Below are 16,637 nucleotides of genomic sequence, written 5' to 3'. Positions count from 1 at the left end.
GCTCTCGCGAGAGTTGGAGGGCGGAGGGGAAGGGCGAGTCCGGCTCTCGCGAGACTTGGCGGGCGGAGGGGAAGGGCGAGTCCGGCTCTCGCGAGAGTTGGAGGGCGGAGGGAAGGGCCGCGCCCTGGGAACATGGCGGGCGTGGGGCGGGCACGGGTGCCGGGGATCTGCAGCTCTTTCAGCCGCCCTCAGGCTCCCTCATCGCCCCCCAGCGCGGGGAGCCTCGGGGAGAGGCTACGCGCAGGGCTCTGGCTGGATATGGGCGTCGTGGTGGTGCCAGGCGGCCGCTTGTGCTACCCAGCGCCCTCAGGAACAGCCCGGCGGTGATGAGGGGTCGGTGCCCCCTCAGAGCCACGGGAGGGGCTTCAGGTGCAGTGATCCACGTAGGTGGTTTGGGAAAAAAGCTCTTGGAAGGCCACACATATAAATAAAAAAATAAATTGGGGAATGGTCCCTTGCGAGACATAAAATACTACATTTCATGTACTTTTGCAACTTTTTTTAGTAACCTTTCCTTTAAGTAATTTTTAAAGTGTTAAAGTTTCTCCTTTTGAAAATGCTGTGGGTCCTTAGTGCTCAGTGAGCATATTCAGTAATATTGCTAGTCATCTTTTCATGTGCACAGTTATCTTTGAGGTCTTTTTCAGCCTAAATTATTTTATTTTTTGTACTAATTTGGAAAAAAAATGGGCTTGAGAGTGACTAAATGATCATCGTTCCTTGGGGTTCCTTAGGTCTTTTCCAACCTTAAAAATCCCACAATTCTTGCATCTGTTTTTATTTCCCTGACCAGGCTGTCACTTTGAAGGGAAGGCAACAAAATCTCTAAAATTCCAGCTCCACACATTGAAAATGGAAATAATTCCACAGTGCCCCTCCTTTGCCACGTGCACATCACAGTCACACAAGACAGAGGCTGTTTGATGTTACCAAAGAGCTGGTGCAGGATGGGTTTGGACATTTGGCAAAATCCTGGAGCCATCCTTGCCCAGGGAAAGGCCTTGTTCCTCCAAGGACACAAAGGTGACACAAAGGTGACACAAAGGTGAGAACCCGGTGTGCTCCACTCTGCTCAGACCTTACACCCTGAAATAACCTCACCAAAAATAACCTACCTGCCTGCCTCGTGAAATGTAACCCAAAATCTCAGTGTTCACCTTCTTCCCTGGGGATGAAGAGCTCTGGTGTTTTCAGTCTGTTTCTTTGCAGTTCCTGAGGAGGCCAAAATGCTGCTGCTGGTGTTGGGTTTGTTATTTCTTTCAAGCTTGAAGAGTGACTTTACACACTTCTATTTTGAAAAGGACCTGTAAAAATGGCACCATAGGGCTTTATTTTTTTTGCTTCTCCCTGAGGCTGTACCAGGACTGGCTGCAGAAAATACTTGCCTGCATGTAGAGGAAATCCTGGAAATCTTTATATCTCCATCTCTTTCACTGTCAAAGGAACAAAAAGAGAGGCAGTCCTGCAGGAAGGACAGCTGGAGCACGTGGCTGAGATACAATCTCCCTCTGGGTGAAGCTGATTTAGGGGCTTACAGCCCCTTCAACTTCCTTGGCTAAGCTCCTATATGGTCAATTAACAAGGATGGAGATGTTTCTCCTCCCTACAAGTCCTGCAAAGTTGGAAACCTGGAATTTATTTTGCAGGCTTGGAGGGAGAGTGGTGCTTGGTTTATTTATCATCACTGGTGGTGATCTGTGTTCTTGTTCCACTGCAGTGTCATGAGATAATTAATACTAAAACACCCCAACTTATTAGTTTACATGTTTCTGATGCCTTTAAAATCAGTAAAAAAGGGCTGATGACATTGCACAGGGGAAAACAGAATTTAATGCATTCTTTTTGCATCCAGAATTACTTGGCAAAGCTGATGGTGCACAGGGGACCAGACTCCGAGAGGAAAACCAAGCCTTGCTGAAAGCTGAAAGCACAGATTGCACCCTGGATGAATGTGGGCAGGAGCTGGATGAATAAAGAGGTATTAATTCTTACTGCATCTACCATTGAAATGGAATAGAAGTGGGCAACTGTTCAAAAGCAAAGTAGGATGTTAATTAATCTGCTTTTCTCATGACCTTTTTTTTAGGGCTTCACTCGTAGCAACAGTTCACTTAAACCCATTTCCAATACTTGCTGTAATAGAAAAAAACCTTTGTCATGCAGAGAAAGGCAAGACAAAAGCCATGTCTGAGAAAAACCATTTGAAAAAAAAACCCTACCACAAAGCCCATCCTGGTCCTGGACTTCTGAAACAGTTCCAAAGAGCAACTCCAGGTGTGTAGGACAAAATCAGGACATCAATGCATAATGCTTGTTCTCCATCAGAGAGATTTTAATTTATCCTGTCAACATGAGTTTATTAATAATTTAAAATGGCACCGTGATCCTTATGTGGGAGGTCCAATAAAATGAAAATTCAAGCAATGAGAATGGAGATGCAGTAGATTCCTGTTTATTAAAAACCATGTTCATGGATTTACTCTGTTAGTGTTTCAATTACAGTTTAAGCAGCACGATTCTGATGTGCATTATAGAAACTGTGACTGCCCCATCCCTGGGAGTGTCCAAGGCCAGGCTGGAGCAACCTGGAACAGGGGAAGGTGTCCCTGTCCCTGGCAGGGGGTGGGATGAGATGATCTTTGAGGTCCCTTCCAAACCATTCTGTCATTCCTGTTGGGGATCTGACTCTGCCTCTTCTCTTGACTCCTCATGTGGGAAGTCTCATATGCTCCTTCTCATGTTACTTCTCTTTTTATTCCAACTGTGCTGCCTTGAACTTGATCTTTTCAGGGCTAACATCGGGTTTGCCCTATGACAGATCACTTTAAAAGTCCAAGTGGACATGCATTTGGAATTAGAATCCAAACAAAGTCAAACCAGGCTGAAATAAACTGCATTCTGGTCTAGCACAAGGTTAGCCCTTAAATAAATAGTGAGGAGCTGGGGCAGTCTGTACAGCAGATGGCATTACAGGTAATATTTATCACACTCCAATCTCAGGGCTAAGATTTTTGGGAGGGAGGATTGACGTCAGCTACGAGTGAATCAGTTTTGAAACAAGCTGGAAACCTGCTTGTGTCTTCAGCACTCGATTTCTTTGTGCAGCACTTCTGCTTCACACTCACCAGTGCATTTATTGGTCTGAGCAAGCCCAGCAGGAAGAATTCATTCTGTTTTTGCAGCTTAAGTGAGCTGATGTAAATAGATCTTGGACTTTGAGGTGGGAAGATTCCACCCAGCTGCAGTAACCAGGGGGATGCCCTTTGCTCGAGTTTTTGTGCCAAATTTGTGCATTGGGGAATTTTAAACAAATATCACTTGGCAGGCTATCGACTGTCAGGGTACAAGAATAACACTGAGTAAGGCAGCAGGGCATGGGCTGGGAAGGGATTTACAGGGTGAATTATTCAGACTGACACTGAAGAGTGTAAAAAACCAGTTCTGAAGTATTTTATTAAAAATAGTTGGGGTTTTGTCTCACAGGAGCCCAGAGATCCTCTGAATGAAAACCAGGAGCAGTTTTCCATCTAGGCACAGCATCCTCGTGCAGGAGTGACAGAGTTCATCAAAGGTTACTAATTGCCATGTAAATTATGAGGTCATCTGGCTGTCTGGCCAGATTTAGGTGGGTGACCTGGGGTAAAACCACAGAGATTGGAAAAGACTTCCAGGATGAAGCCCAACCTTCGACCAAATACCCTCATGCCCACTAACCTGGGTCACAAATTGCCACATCTGCTCATTTTCTGAACACTTCAAGGGACTGTGACTCCACCACTTCCCTGGGGATGCTGTTTCAAAGACTTTCAAGGATGGAGGAGTGTGAAGAGCTCACGGTGTGCCTTGGCTGGGGAGCACTTAGGGAAGCACAGAGTCGTGCTCTGCCAAATGAGCCCTGAGCTCACGATGTTCCTCAGCATTTGAGTCATGGCTGCTGGGCAGAGTGGCACAGAGAAAACCCTTCCAGCCCTGGAAAACTCTGCATTGAGGTATGGAGATCTCTGCTTTAGCTGGGGGGGAGCAGCACAGCCAGGTAATGCAGGACAGGTCACCTTGCACCAACCCGAGCTGCCTCAGGGCAGCAGCACAGAACAAGGGGTTACGCCAGGCTGGGCTTGAACTAGACAGGACCTGGACAAGGAGGAGGAAGAACCAGACTCAGGGAGGGGAAAGAATGATTCTGTGGGGGAAACTCTGCAAATATGCGCTTCCCTTTGCTGATAAAAGAGGGTGTGAGATGAGCTACCTTGTTTGTCTGCTCTCACACCCTGCCAGGCTCTGGCAGCAGCACTCCCTTATCTCCAGCACATTCAGCTGTGCTGCCGTTCCCTAATCCACCACACTGGGCCTGGGCTGCTCCTCATGATCATTCTCTTTCTCCCTGTTCTAACAGGAGGATCAATTCTTTAATAAGTTTGGATAGAATTCCAGCTTTAGCTGGATAATTCTCATGCATTGCTTAAACCTTTAGCAGTGTAAGAGGGGCAATATTGTCTCTGTCAAGGTACACAGGGAGCAAAGTGTGATAATGAGGGTGCCTCAGCAGCGTTTTAGATTGTGGCACAGAGCTCTTCCTTTCCCTGCAGGCAGCTCGGGAAGGGGGCAGGTTTCACACCTGCCTCTGCTGTATTTACACCTCTATTGTTTGTTATTTACGTCGTGGGTTATGTAAGTGGCAGCAGCCTCTTGTGCGTGTACCCAGAGGAATTAAACGAATTTGCAGAACAACCTGCTGGGAACTTCCAAGGGGACAAAGCCATTTTTTGCACGCCCACGAGCAGCACGGAAAACCGAGCTGCAGAAAAATGAGGAATTGGGTCTTTTAGGATATTGTGGGTTTGTACAGCATTGATGCCTTAAAGTCGTTGCTGTTGAAGTTGTCCAGCTGAGAGCTTTGTGTCACTCTCAACTACAATTAGCGTGGTTTTATGGGGTTTGAGTGATGACTGCACAACACACCCTTCTCGTGAGGCTTTTGTCTGGCATTCCACGTTCCTTAACCAAAATGGATTAACTGCCAGCGCTCCCATGGATTTCCAGAGAAGCCTCTCACGCACGGCGCTGAGCTGGCTCTGTCCCCGGCCGCATCGAGCCAGGGAGAACAGGGCGAGTCATCCTTGATTAAAAAAAAAAAAAAACCAAGCACACATTTTTGTGCGGCGTGACTCACATAACCGTCCTCAGCAGGCACGAAGCACCGGCGGCCAGCGAGACCCCGCGAGTTATTCGGAGCACGCGAGACACGCGGGGCGTGGAGGGCAAGTATGTGGGTTAGGCGCAGCCGCGCCGTGCCCGGTGCGCAGAACGTTAATTGCGTTAATTGCGCTAATTGCGGCCGAGAGGCGGCGGGGCCCGGCAGGGGCGGGGGCCCCGCTCGGCGCCGCGGGGGCTGCCGGGAGCCGCCCGCTGTTATTGTCCCGCAACATGCAAATGAGGCGGGGCGGGGAGCCAATGGGGGGCGGCCGCGCGCCGCCGCGCATGCGCTCCGAGGGGGGAGGGGAGTAGGCGGGGCCGACCTCGCGCCCCGCCCAGCGCCGGGGCCCTCGCCTCACCTCAGCACGCGCGGCGAAGATGGCGGCGGCGGCGGGCGGCGGGGCGCGGGGGCGGCGCGGGCGGCTCTGACCGGGCACCGCGGGCGGCGGGGAGCGAGCCCGGAGGGAGCCCCGAGAGCTCCGCGGGCAGCGGGGAGCTGGCACAGCCCCCCTCGGGGGGCGGGGGGGGGGTGGCGCGGAAGGCGGGGGCGCTGCCGGCGAGCGCGGCCGTGAGGGGCAGCGCGAGGGGCAGCGCGCGGGCCGTGAGGGGCAGCGAGGGCGGGTGAACCGCAGCCGCAGCCGGAGGGACGAGGGTCCGCGGCGGGCAGGGCTCGGAGCAGCGGCGGCGCGGGCCGGCGGGCAGGGGAAGGAAGGCTGGCGCCCTGCGGCGGGCGCTCGGCGGGCAGGAGGCGGCTGCGCCGGTGGCTCCCCGCGTTCCTGGCGCTCGGCTGCTGGGCGCCCCACGCCATGTTCTCGGTGCTCTCCTACGGCAGGCTGGTGGCGCGGGCGGTCCTGGGCGGCCTCTCGCAGACCGACTCCCGCGACTACAGCCTGGTGACGGCCAGCTGTGGCTTCGGCAAAGATTTCCGCAAGGGCATCCTCAAGAAAGGCATGTGCTACGGGGATGACGCCTGTTTCGTGGCGCGGCACCGCACCGCCGATGTGCTGGGTAAGTGGCCGGGCCGGGGGCTGAGGTGGCTCCGGCCTCGCGGTGTGACCGCCCCCCACGCTCCCTCCTTCCCGGAGCTGCACATGGCGAGCGGCTCAACCCCCGCTCTCAGACAAAGGAGCTGGTTCTGCCTGTCAGTGTCACCGCGAGTTCGCTTTTTTAGCTTCCCAAGGAAGCTCTGGGGCTCTTTGTTGCAGCTCTGCCCGCCTTTGCCGTGGGGGTTGTGTGTGCTGAGTGTCCGGGCCCAGCTCGGGCGTTTCACCTGTGGGTGCCTGTAAGGCCTGATGGCTCCAAAACTCAGAGAAGCAGCTTCCAGTGCGTTGCACTTTCTGGCTTTAAAACCTCACCGAGCTCTGTGTACATGCATTGTATTTAGGCAGACAAGAGCACTCGAACAGGCACTTCCTGATTTTAACGCGTGCAATGTCCTTGTCAAGTGAAAGGCAGAGTGACATTGAGACTGGAATCTAATGTCAAACTTCAGTTTCGTTGTTTGTTCTGGCCTGATTGTGCTCTCCGGTTTACAGTCACGGGCGAAATGAATCTTAAGGGTTCAGATTTTAGAAGTGGTGAATAATTATGGATAATCAATAGAATCTTCAGACTGTGGACAACATTGCATTTGACAGTGCTTTGACCTTTCTCCTGTGTACTCAAGGTTGAATTTGACTGGCACTCTGCACAAGTTAGTTGTGGTGATTTTCACCAAAACTTTGACACTTAAGAAAAGCTTCCTCCTCCCTGCCTGTGGCTGGCTTTTTTTGTTTGTTTGGATTTTTTTTGTTTTTTCTTGCTTTTCCTTTTTTAAAATTTTTTCCATTTATTGATTTTAAACGGTGGGGTTGCAGTGTGCTGTCTCACGCCGTGGAAGTGGTTGGTGGTTCTTCAGCTTGACGCTGTCATTGTAACTTGGTTGCCATTTAACCCAGCCGAGCTGTTTTCCTCAGGAAGCTGCACGCTGGTGCTAGGTAACAGTTATTGCTGCTTGTTCTCAAGGGAGCTGTTACTGTAAGAGGGATGCCACAGCTTGCATGATGTGGAAGCTTGGTGGGTGCATTTTAGACGCTCTGCATCTTCCCTGTGGTGCCTCCTCCAGATAAACTTTTTGGAATTAGAATTAAGCTGTTGGACACCCTTCCTTTAGCATGTGACTAACCCTGGCTGCCTTTAAAGTTCATGCTAGGCCAGCACTGATAAATAACTGAGCAATTGGTGTTTGCCCTTAAGACAAATGCAGGATCTCCTGTACTTTGAATTGGACTCTCTGTGTGTGAAAGGGACAGATTTCGCCCCATTTGATGATGTTTAGGGGGTTTTGGCCATATTTGGTAATTACTATATGTGGACCTACAGTTTGTCTTGTGTTCCTGCTGGAATCAACAGAGAGTTGCATTTCTAAGTTGGTCTTTGCATTAATTTTCATGGCAACTTGGAAACAAACAGAACTGTAGCTCCACTTAAGGATCAAACAGCAAAGAGGGCAGCAGACCCAGGATGTCTTAAATACCAAGAAGCAAATAATTTAAATAGGAAACTTGTTGGTTTATTTGGTTTTGGGATTTCTCCTCTGGTAAATCTATTTTTATGTCAGTTCTTTATTGCTTTTTTAATATGCAGACTGAACATCTGTACTTTCTGCAAAAATAGGAATGTTCAGGTAGGTTTTGATGCTTCTAACGTGATGCTTTTTCTTCTTCATCTGTAGCTCTTAGGTTTACAGATGTAGTAGTTTTCTCCCAGTTTCTGCTGCTGGGATCATCTCTTTGCTCTCTCAAGCAGCCCTTTAGCTCTGCTGCAGAGACAGTTTCAGCACCACCAGTCTTTTCCTGTCCTCAATTCCTCTTACTCCTGTCACAAATCTGAGGTTCCTTAATGATTTAAATCCCTCATAAATTTTGTTCTACCTCAGTACTTAACTCTGCACCTCAACAAAACTGCCTGAGCTGCAGTGTTGGGTTTCAAACTCAATTTTTTGACATTTAAGGAGGAGGCTCACGTGGTTGGAGCCAAAGTGAACACTTGACACAGTAAATTTCAAGTGTATCACTTGGAGTAGTCATCAGTGACAAAGCCAGGCCAGATAATTAATGTCAAATTCCTCTGTGCCAGTGTTTTCTAGAAGCAGTGTATTATGGAAAGCTTGTCTGTGTGGGATGGGTTGGGTGTGGTGGAGCACTGAAAGAACTACTCCCAGTTTGGCATGAGTGCTTGGGGATTCATTTTCTTAAGTCAAACAAGAGTTGATTTGGCAGTGTGTTTATAGCAGAATCAAAATGCTAAACACTTCTTTTGTTCTGTGTGTGCTGTGTAGTTCAAAGGCTGAGTGTTTAAGAGTGTCTTCTAGTCTGAGCTTTATCCTTTCACAGTAAGATCAGCAGAAAGCTGATGAAGATCCAGGTTATTTCCAGTCTTCCCATAGTTGTTCAAGGCTTGATGAGGCCTGGTACTGGTGTGCTTGAATCCTTGAGGGTTTTGTCTCTCATTTTTGCTTTTATCTGGAACATACCTGTCAGTTTTGCATGTTTTCTTTCCATTCTGAGCACAAGGAGAAACAAGAAGCTCAGAACAGGAGTTTTTCCTCAGGGATCACCCTAAGGAAAGGAAATGGCTTTATTGCTCATGTTAATCTCTAGAGCTTTATAATTCAGGCCTGTGTTTCCTTTCTCTGCTGCTTGTACCACGATGTACTTTTCTGTTCATTCACTGCTGGTGTCTTGGGTGTTCAGATCCTCAGAGTATTGAAATCTCTCACAGAGCTTTGGGAGATGTTCTGTGCTGCTTCATGTCTGATGCCTTTGGAACTTTTGAGGACAGAAATGCTTTTTTTTCAAAGCTGAAAACCAAAACTCTGACACTTCTGTTTTTTCTCATTAGCATACAAGTAGGCTTTTTACTACATAGGGAACCAGCCAAATGTTTTAAATTAACTTGAACAGTTTTATAGCCATTCCACTAATTTACAAAAATAAGCATTAAAGCCAAAATTTTCACCTCTAGAAATGTTGAGTGGTGATAATTTTTTCCTTAATTTTGGGTTCTGTCTTTCCTTGCTTGTTCTGTCCTTATCAGGCTCCTGATGTCTTTGTTCGTTTTTTATGGATTTTCCAAGCTGTTGTGTGACTCATTATTGAAACATTGCAGCAGCCCATGCGCATCCCGTGACAGCATCACTTATACAATGTCTGTGCTGGGTACAAGTTTGGGTGTAGCCAGTGTGCCTTGACTCTTCCAAACTATTTCTCTGCCCCAGGAGTAAGGAAAAAACCATCTGGCAGAAGGAGACTGTTTGTTCACTGCAGAGTTAAAATTTGACAATTGTTCTGTTTGCTGCAAATCTTGATTTTTAGTTTTTTGGGGAGGGGAGTGTCTGGGTGCTGCAGGGCAGCTGCTCTAAAGTGAAAGGAGCTTCAGTTGGTTTGAAAATTTTGTCAGCAGCCTGCATAGGAGGTAGGTAAAACTGCAGAGTGACAAAGCCCTGGAATATTGTTAGTGTCACTGTCACCAGGAAAAGTAAGCTTCAACACCTAAAAGGATTTGTAGATGAAATGTCAAGGTTGTTCTGTCAGCTGTAGAGGAGGGAGGGAACCTTCTTTGAGGCTGAAGGTTATAGAGGACTATGTTAAGTGGTTTATTTAGTATCATACCTATTAAAGAGATTGCTGCCTTATCACAACTTATCACACTAAAGGAGCCGAGAATCGCCCGCCTCCCTCGGAGTCACCTTTCCCCTACTGCGTGTGAGAGCTCAGGGTGATCTCTCAGAGCTCTGCAGAGCTGCACACACCGCTTAGTTTGTAACAGGTCACAGGAAATATTCTGTTTAACATGAGAGGATCAGTGCTGGCGTTTGTAGGGAAACTGCAGACTGAGAACCACCCCATTAACAGTCACTGCCTGCCTGTCCTGTCAGCAGAGCTGCTCTGGGGCATCATTCAATGTAACCTCTGGGAATGAAACTTCCATCTGGTTATTCTTCTTTCCCACAGTCTCTGCAAGGACATTGACACAAGTATTCAGGTCAGAATTTCCAATTGAACTCGAGTTTTAACTGTAAATGCTATTGGTGCTTGTTGATGGCAGCCAATTTTCCATTCATACAGAGCTTGGCCTGAAGGAAGAGCAGGTTCTGTCAGAAATGAGAGGGAAATAGCAAAGCTGAGCCCAGTGCAGGAGGTGAGGGTTGATCATACCCGTGCCACATTGGGAAAATCTCCTGCTCTTTGCTCTGGTTCATCCATGCTGTGAATACTGAGCCTGAGGTGGGTCAGGCTGGCAGGGATTTATTTCAGTGTCTGCTCCCAGTACCTCTCCTTCCTCAGCAGTTCCACTGCTTAGTCACAGTCCAGTCACTGAACACCTTGAGAGATTTGGTAGTTGTAACTAGGGATTTTTTTTTATAAAGCCTGCAGAAATAATTTATAGTTTAATGTTCTCTTGGAGCTCCCCAAATGCACTGAGTGATCTCCCAGGCTTCAATAAAATAGGGAGGAAATCCACCTGGTAAAAATCTGCTTCAGGAACAGGGGATGGGAAATGAGGAACTGTTGTTTTCTTCTGGGAGTAGGTGCACAATTTATTGTTTCCAGTTCCGTGTTTCTCCTTCAGTTTGTTCCTCAAGATCATTGCTCACTTTGCCTTTGCTTTTTGCTTCTTGTTGTCACTTACCCAGTTACTCTCCCAGAACCTTTCTGCTTGGTGCAAGGGTAGTTTAAGTTTTACTGTAACAGTGTGAATAAGTAACCTTTCCTTCTGTAACTTGTTAGCAGTCACACACCATCTGCCCTTAGGGATTTCTGTTTAACTGGGTTATTTCTTTGTCAGAACCTTGAGGGGGACAGAAACTCTTTGGCTCTAACAGATCCAGGGAAGCTGCTGAGTTGAGCATTGATGGAGAACCTGTCTAGGTGTGTGATTTATCCCACCACTGATAAAACAAGAAATCTTATCATTTTATCTCACTTCTGACGCTGACAAATACTAGGTGCTATATTTCAAACTTGTGCAGTGCAACTCATTGCACTTTTTTACCATTTTAGCCTCCATATTTGATGCAAAGTTCAGTTATAAATATATCCTTTTGATGTTCTTTTAGCAGTGATTCATTGCTATTTCAGGTAGGGATCTCAAGAAATTGAAAGTTCAGTAGGATGTGCGGAGTGCCTTAGAAAGTTAATTGTGATTGCATGCAAAAGCAGCTCCTGCTGACACACTTGTGCCTGCCTGGTGCTTCTCTGTGTGATTTTTATTTTTGGCTGATGCAATATTTCAAAATAGCCAACTCTCAAGAGGTTTTTGGGACAGGGTGGTACTTTTGGACTCTGACTGTGGGCAGGTTGATTTCCCAGCTAAGCAGAACTGCCCCTCCTAACATTATTTATATTAAACAGGGTTTGATCAGTATCAGGGCTTTGTTAGGAACTTTCAGGCTGTTTAGTTTATATTTGTTTTGAGCCAGGCAGAACACCTGGAGCTCACTCTCACAAGTGAGTAGTGAAAAGCAGATATTGCTGCTTTCAGCACTGCCTGGTTTTCCCTGGGCTTCTGCAGGGAACTCATGTGCTGGCAGGCAAAACAACTCCACATTTGCATTTCAGCTGGCATCTTATCCCAGGTGCTTTCAGCTTTTTGAAATCAGCTTTTACAAGTCTCACCAGCAGCATCTTCCCTGGCTCAGTTTCAGTGCTGCAGCACCAGTCATTTGTGCTTTGTCTTGTAAATTCCTGGCAGGTGTTTCTCTGAGAGAGATTTTGGTAGTCTGAACCTTGAGGAGCTGGAAAAAGTCAGTTTTTGGATTGACACATGCCACAAGTATTTTATCTGGCAGGCATATTTCTGTATTTTCCAGGACAAGGCAATGTATTGGAGTGTTAACTCTGAGATTCTGAAAGATCTCTGTAATATAGTTAAATACCTGAGGAGTATTTATTCTTTTGAAGTAATTTATTGTGAAATTTTCAATTGCTTTATTTACAGTGGTGGTTCATCTGGCTGCAGGCATGTCATGTGGATGTTTGTGCAATTTCTGCATGGACTTGAACAGGGACAAATGTTCCTTCTATAAAATTTTCTCATTTACTGAATGGCATGAATGAAAAAAAACCCTCAAGGTTTGTGTACAGTTCAATTTCAGCAATTCTCAGCCATGCAGTTTGTCTTAAATGTCCTGTGATTCCTAATTTATAACATGGTTGATACTGGAACACAATGATTTACGGCTCAAAGGAGAACCTCAGTATTTGTTAAAAAGGTAATTAGTTTGAATGTATGCCTTATTTTTTTCTTGGATGAAAGCAAAGGTATTATATGTAAATAGAGCTTGGCATTATTCCTTGGGAGTGATCCTGCCAATAGCAACACCTTTGAATTTTCTTTTGATGACAGAGGGGAAACCTGGTATTAATCAAAGCTGAGTGTTTAGGTTTTGGTACTTTGGGGGTTTGAAACAGCCTCTCTCCTTATTTGCTGTATATCAAATAGCACAAAGTTTACTTAAACTTTATTCTCATTTACATTTCATCTATTTCAGTAGCAATTTACTCAAACTGTTTCAAAATCACATATTCCTTTCCCACGTGAAACTGTTCAGTTTACAGAGGTTGCAGAACATGGAGACGCTGGGTTTATTTTAAAACCACATTGAAGGTAGGACAGGATGATTAAAGGTCTTTGCCCCAAACCTTTATTAGCCCCCACCTTTTCCATTTGGGGCAAGGCCAAGAAATGGAGTTGGTGGCTGCTGGGGCTTGTGGAGGTGTCACTGGAAGGAGCCCCCGGCTGCTCCTGGGGCAGTGGGGAGACAGCAGAGCTGTCCTGGTGCTGTGGGTCAGACTGTGTCCTCTCAGTGTGGGACCACGCAGAGCCACAGGGGCTCTGGGGGATACTGGAGGCTGAGTGGTTTGGAAGGCACTGGCACAACCTACTTAAAGCTGTTTATAGCTTGCAAAAGCAGACAGGAAGGCAGACAGACAAAGGCAGTGCATGGCTCAGGGTAGAGTATGAAGGGTGCTGCCATGATTATGGATTCACATTTCCTGCCTGGAGTAAGAATTGAACAAAGAAAGTCAGATGGTGTACTCATTTTTCCTTTAAAAATTGAATAGGTTTTGATAATTGACCCTCTCAGGTGCTTGCTGTGGTGGCTTTCTGGTAGTCTGTGCTAAAGCTGCAGTGTTTGTGTTTCAGTGTTTCCCAACACTGATACAAAAGCATTTTCTGGATCACTTGAGGGAACTCCATAACTTCTGCCGAGCTTTCTTTGTAACCGCCTTGGGAGCTAAGAGCCTTGGGCAGCATCTGTCAAACATCTTTTCATTGCATTACCCTGTTGTCAGTGAAGCAGTGCAGAAACACATCTGGACTGTCTTCATTGTAAAGGGAAGGAAAAAAATGTTTATCTAGTAACTTCACATAAAGCACCATCATTTAACCTGAAGCTGAGTTTGTGTTTCAAGTTCCAGGTCTAGAACCTTTCCTTTATGATCCCCTATGATTCTAGACTAGTCTGTGTGGTGGCAGAAAGCAAGGGGTTAATCCAGTATTAACCTGAGGTTGTGGGACCTGGAAGGAGAGGATGAATCTGTTCTTGGAGCATCTAGAAAAGGAATTTCTGAGAATGCCAGGTGCTTTTGCATGAGCTTCTTCCCGGGGATCTGCATTCTTGTAACATTCTTCTGAGAAAGCAGAGGGACAAAGCAGGTGTCTAAAAGGTTGTGCACTATTTTAGGGAGAAATCTGATTAATGTTGATAGGCTGTTCAGAATCTGGCTATAACCTCCTGTCAGATTATAGTTCACGCCAAGGTCGGCTCTAAACCTTCCGTCTCAGTTTCAGACCATGTCCCATGTGAAGGGCGTTTGGAGATGAGGAAATTGAGTTTTATCTTCTCACTGACATTTTCATGCCTTTGATAATAGTGGAGTTTTTTTTTCCTGAGGAGACTGTCCTTCAGCTCAATCTGAGCACTAAAATTCACTTTTTGTGCTTTTATCATGAACATATTTCAGCTTTACTGTGTTTTGGAAATCTCTGCTTGAAATGGTTGAAATGTCTCTGCTTGAAATGTCCCATGCTGAGGATCAAAAAGATTTTGGGGAAAATTTCCACATAGTAACATTCTAATCTCAAATAATACCTTCAGCAGTATTTTGCTTTTATCATTTAAGCAGTTGGAAGAAGTTCAAAGTTCTTGAACCAAATGACCAGCAGAAAATGTGTCTGCTGCTCACCCCCTTTCCATGACCACAGTCACTGTTTTCCCTGTTGCTTAGAAGCTTCCCAGGCTTTGGCAGAATTGGTCTAATTTTCTGACATCCAGGTTATTTTGAATAACTGAACATTCTCTGGATCATAGTCAGTTTTCATTCTCTCACTTGGCTGAAGCTGTAAACAACAAACTCTTCTTGAAAGGGGTAGGTCCCAGCATTGTGTTGGTTACATGGATTTTGGAAAACACTTGTAAAATGGAGATCTATTTTCTACAGAAATTGAGAACACCAAATAGAAATCATTGTCCTTCATATGAGGAGAAAAAACTGTGCTGCTGAATAGCTGGAAGAGTTTCTGTGTCATTTCTGTACTCGTTAAAATGTTGACCTTCACTTTTAAAATGAATAAAACCTCTTCCCTTTTAATGGACTGATGAGAGGTTAATGGGATTGAATCCCCACCTTACCCCCAAATATCCCATTATTCATTCTCTAGTGGAATCAGCCTCCTCATTCTTAGCATTAGACTTTTACCTTCCTTTCAGCAATTCAGACTATAATTAGAGATTTGTCCAGGAGCTGAAATCAGGAATTATCTTAAAAATACTCAGAAATTTATTTGTTAATCAAAAATATTTTCCAGGCAGGTGCCACGTCTTACATTTTCATTACTAATTATCATAAGTGATATAAATAATCAAACCCCTTGTTTTGAAACCCCTTTGTGCTCAGGTAACTGTGGTTTTGTGTTTCCTTGCAGGGGTGGCAGATGGTGTTGGTGGCTGGAGGGACTACGGGGTTGACCCCTCTCAGTTCTCAGGGACTCTCATGCGGACGTGTGAACGTTTAGTGAAGGAAGGACGGTTTGTCCCAAGCAATCCTGTTGGGATTCTCACCGCGGGCTACTGCGAGCTGCTGCAGAACAAAGTACCTTTGCTTGGTAAGACACCACAAATCTGTCACTTCACTCTGGGTTTGTGTTACACACGGCCTCACTGACGGGTGCTTCAGTCTCTTCTCATTGTCTACAGCAAATTTAACTTCTCTTAATTACCTGAAAACAGAAATGCAGTCACCTTGGTGGCATCTTATTGTCTGTAAAACCGTTTAAATTAATTTAGTAATGCAGGGAGTGTTGATGTGTGTGTATTTATATATAAAATAAAAGGCTTTCTGTGGGAAGGGTGAATTCACCAGAGTTTGCAGAGCGAGTCGTGCAGTGGAACACACTGTGCACGTGTGCTCACTCTGTGTTTTATATCTGTAAATCACTGTTCTCTGCTGAAAACTCTTCGTGGTGCTGGTTGTGGCTTTCTGCTTCAGCTATGCAAGGAGAAATATTTTCTGAGGCTGCTTGGATGTAGCTCTGCTCATTCTTGGCCTTACTCTGCTCCTGTTGCCTTTTATGTCCAGTGGACTCAAACCCCAGTTGGTTGACTTGAGCAGTTGATATGATACAATCTCTGGTAGCATTATTTTGATAAATCTTTGTGGGGGCATTCACGACAGATCTTTCTGAAAGCCAGCTGAAGTAGATGCCTCACATATTCCATGTCAGCGTTGATGGGACACAGGGCATTCAGCTGCCTGGGGACTGGGGGCTGATAGAGAGGCCACACTTGGTCTCAGCTGACAGCTCTGCAAGGGGACACGTCTCTAAAGGACATGAGACCTCTCCTGCACCAAGAAAATGTTTGCCCTGCACGAAATGTGCGCAGCTCACCTGACCTTAAGCTCCTGTGCCAGAGCAGTGCTGTGTGAGCTATATTTAACTTGTCTGCTGAGCTGGGAGCAGATGTTCTCGCATTATATGCCTAAAGAATAGGTTGGAACCTCAGGAGTGACCTTAAGTGTCACGAAAATAGCAGTGGTCAGTAATGACATTAGGATTTGTGTGTTGAATGGTGTTTATTTGTGCAAAGCAGGTGTAGCTGTAAGCGAGCTCCAAAGTGGGGCACTGCTGAGAGCCCTCCCTGCGCCTTTGGAGACGGAGCAGCTCGGCTGGGCTTGACCTTTGCAGTGCTGAAAAGCAGCATGTGCTGAGTCACAAGATCTGCATTCCCCACATGGCCTCCTGGTTACACTCTGCTAATAGAGTTAGAATTTGAAACTAATGATCCTTGGTGTTTCTCCTTTAACTGAGAACGGTATTTTTAGAAGGAGGAATAAAACCCTGAAATTACCACAGCAATGAGCAGTTAGAATTTATTTAAAATAAAAGGACAGGAGAAG

The 16,637-nt window shown here is 46.3% G+C and overlaps 1 protein-coding gene and 1 long non-coding RNA gene across 4 annotated transcripts in view; both read left to right on the top strand.

Moving 5' to 3' along the window:
• The first annotated feature begins 30 nt into the window (after positions 1-30).
• On the top strand, positions 31-2,457 carry LOC134560323 (uncharacterized). Of its 3 annotated transcripts, XR_010082714.1 has the most exons (4): positions 31-383; positions 794-1,045; positions 1,853-1,978; positions 2,087-2,457. It is a non-coding gene; the product is annotated as an uncharacterized LOC134560323 (long non-coding RNA). The 3 variants fall into 3 exon arrangements; XR_010082715.1 differs by having other exon boundaries at positions 32-1,034; XR_010082713.1 differs by having other exon boundaries at positions 33-1,045.
• A 3,184-nt stretch (positions 2,458-5,641) lies between these two features.
• The window catches only part of PPTC7 (protein phosphatase targeting COQ7), a 20,675-nt gene continuing 9,679 nt past the window's right edge, over positions 5,642-16,637 (top strand). The window contains exons 1-2 of the mRNA XM_063416311.1: positions 5,642-6,201; positions 15,166-15,345. Coding sequence (XP_063272381.1) covers positions 6,000-6,201; positions 15,166-15,345 — 382 coding nt within the window. The 5' untranslated portion in view covers positions 5,642-5,999. The remainder of the gene's footprint in view (positions 6,202-15,165; positions 15,346-16,637) is intronic.

Source organism: Prinia subflava, chromosome 19 (assembly GCF_021018805.1).
Source record: "Prinia subflava isolate CZ2003 ecotype Zambia chromosome 19, Cam_Psub_1.2, whole genome shotgun sequence".
NCBI lineage: Eukaryota > Metazoa > Chordata > Aves > Passeriformes > Cisticolidae > Prinia > Prinia subflava.
Note: the sequence above shows the minus strand (reverse complement) of the source record. Positions and strands in the feature narration are given on the sequence as shown.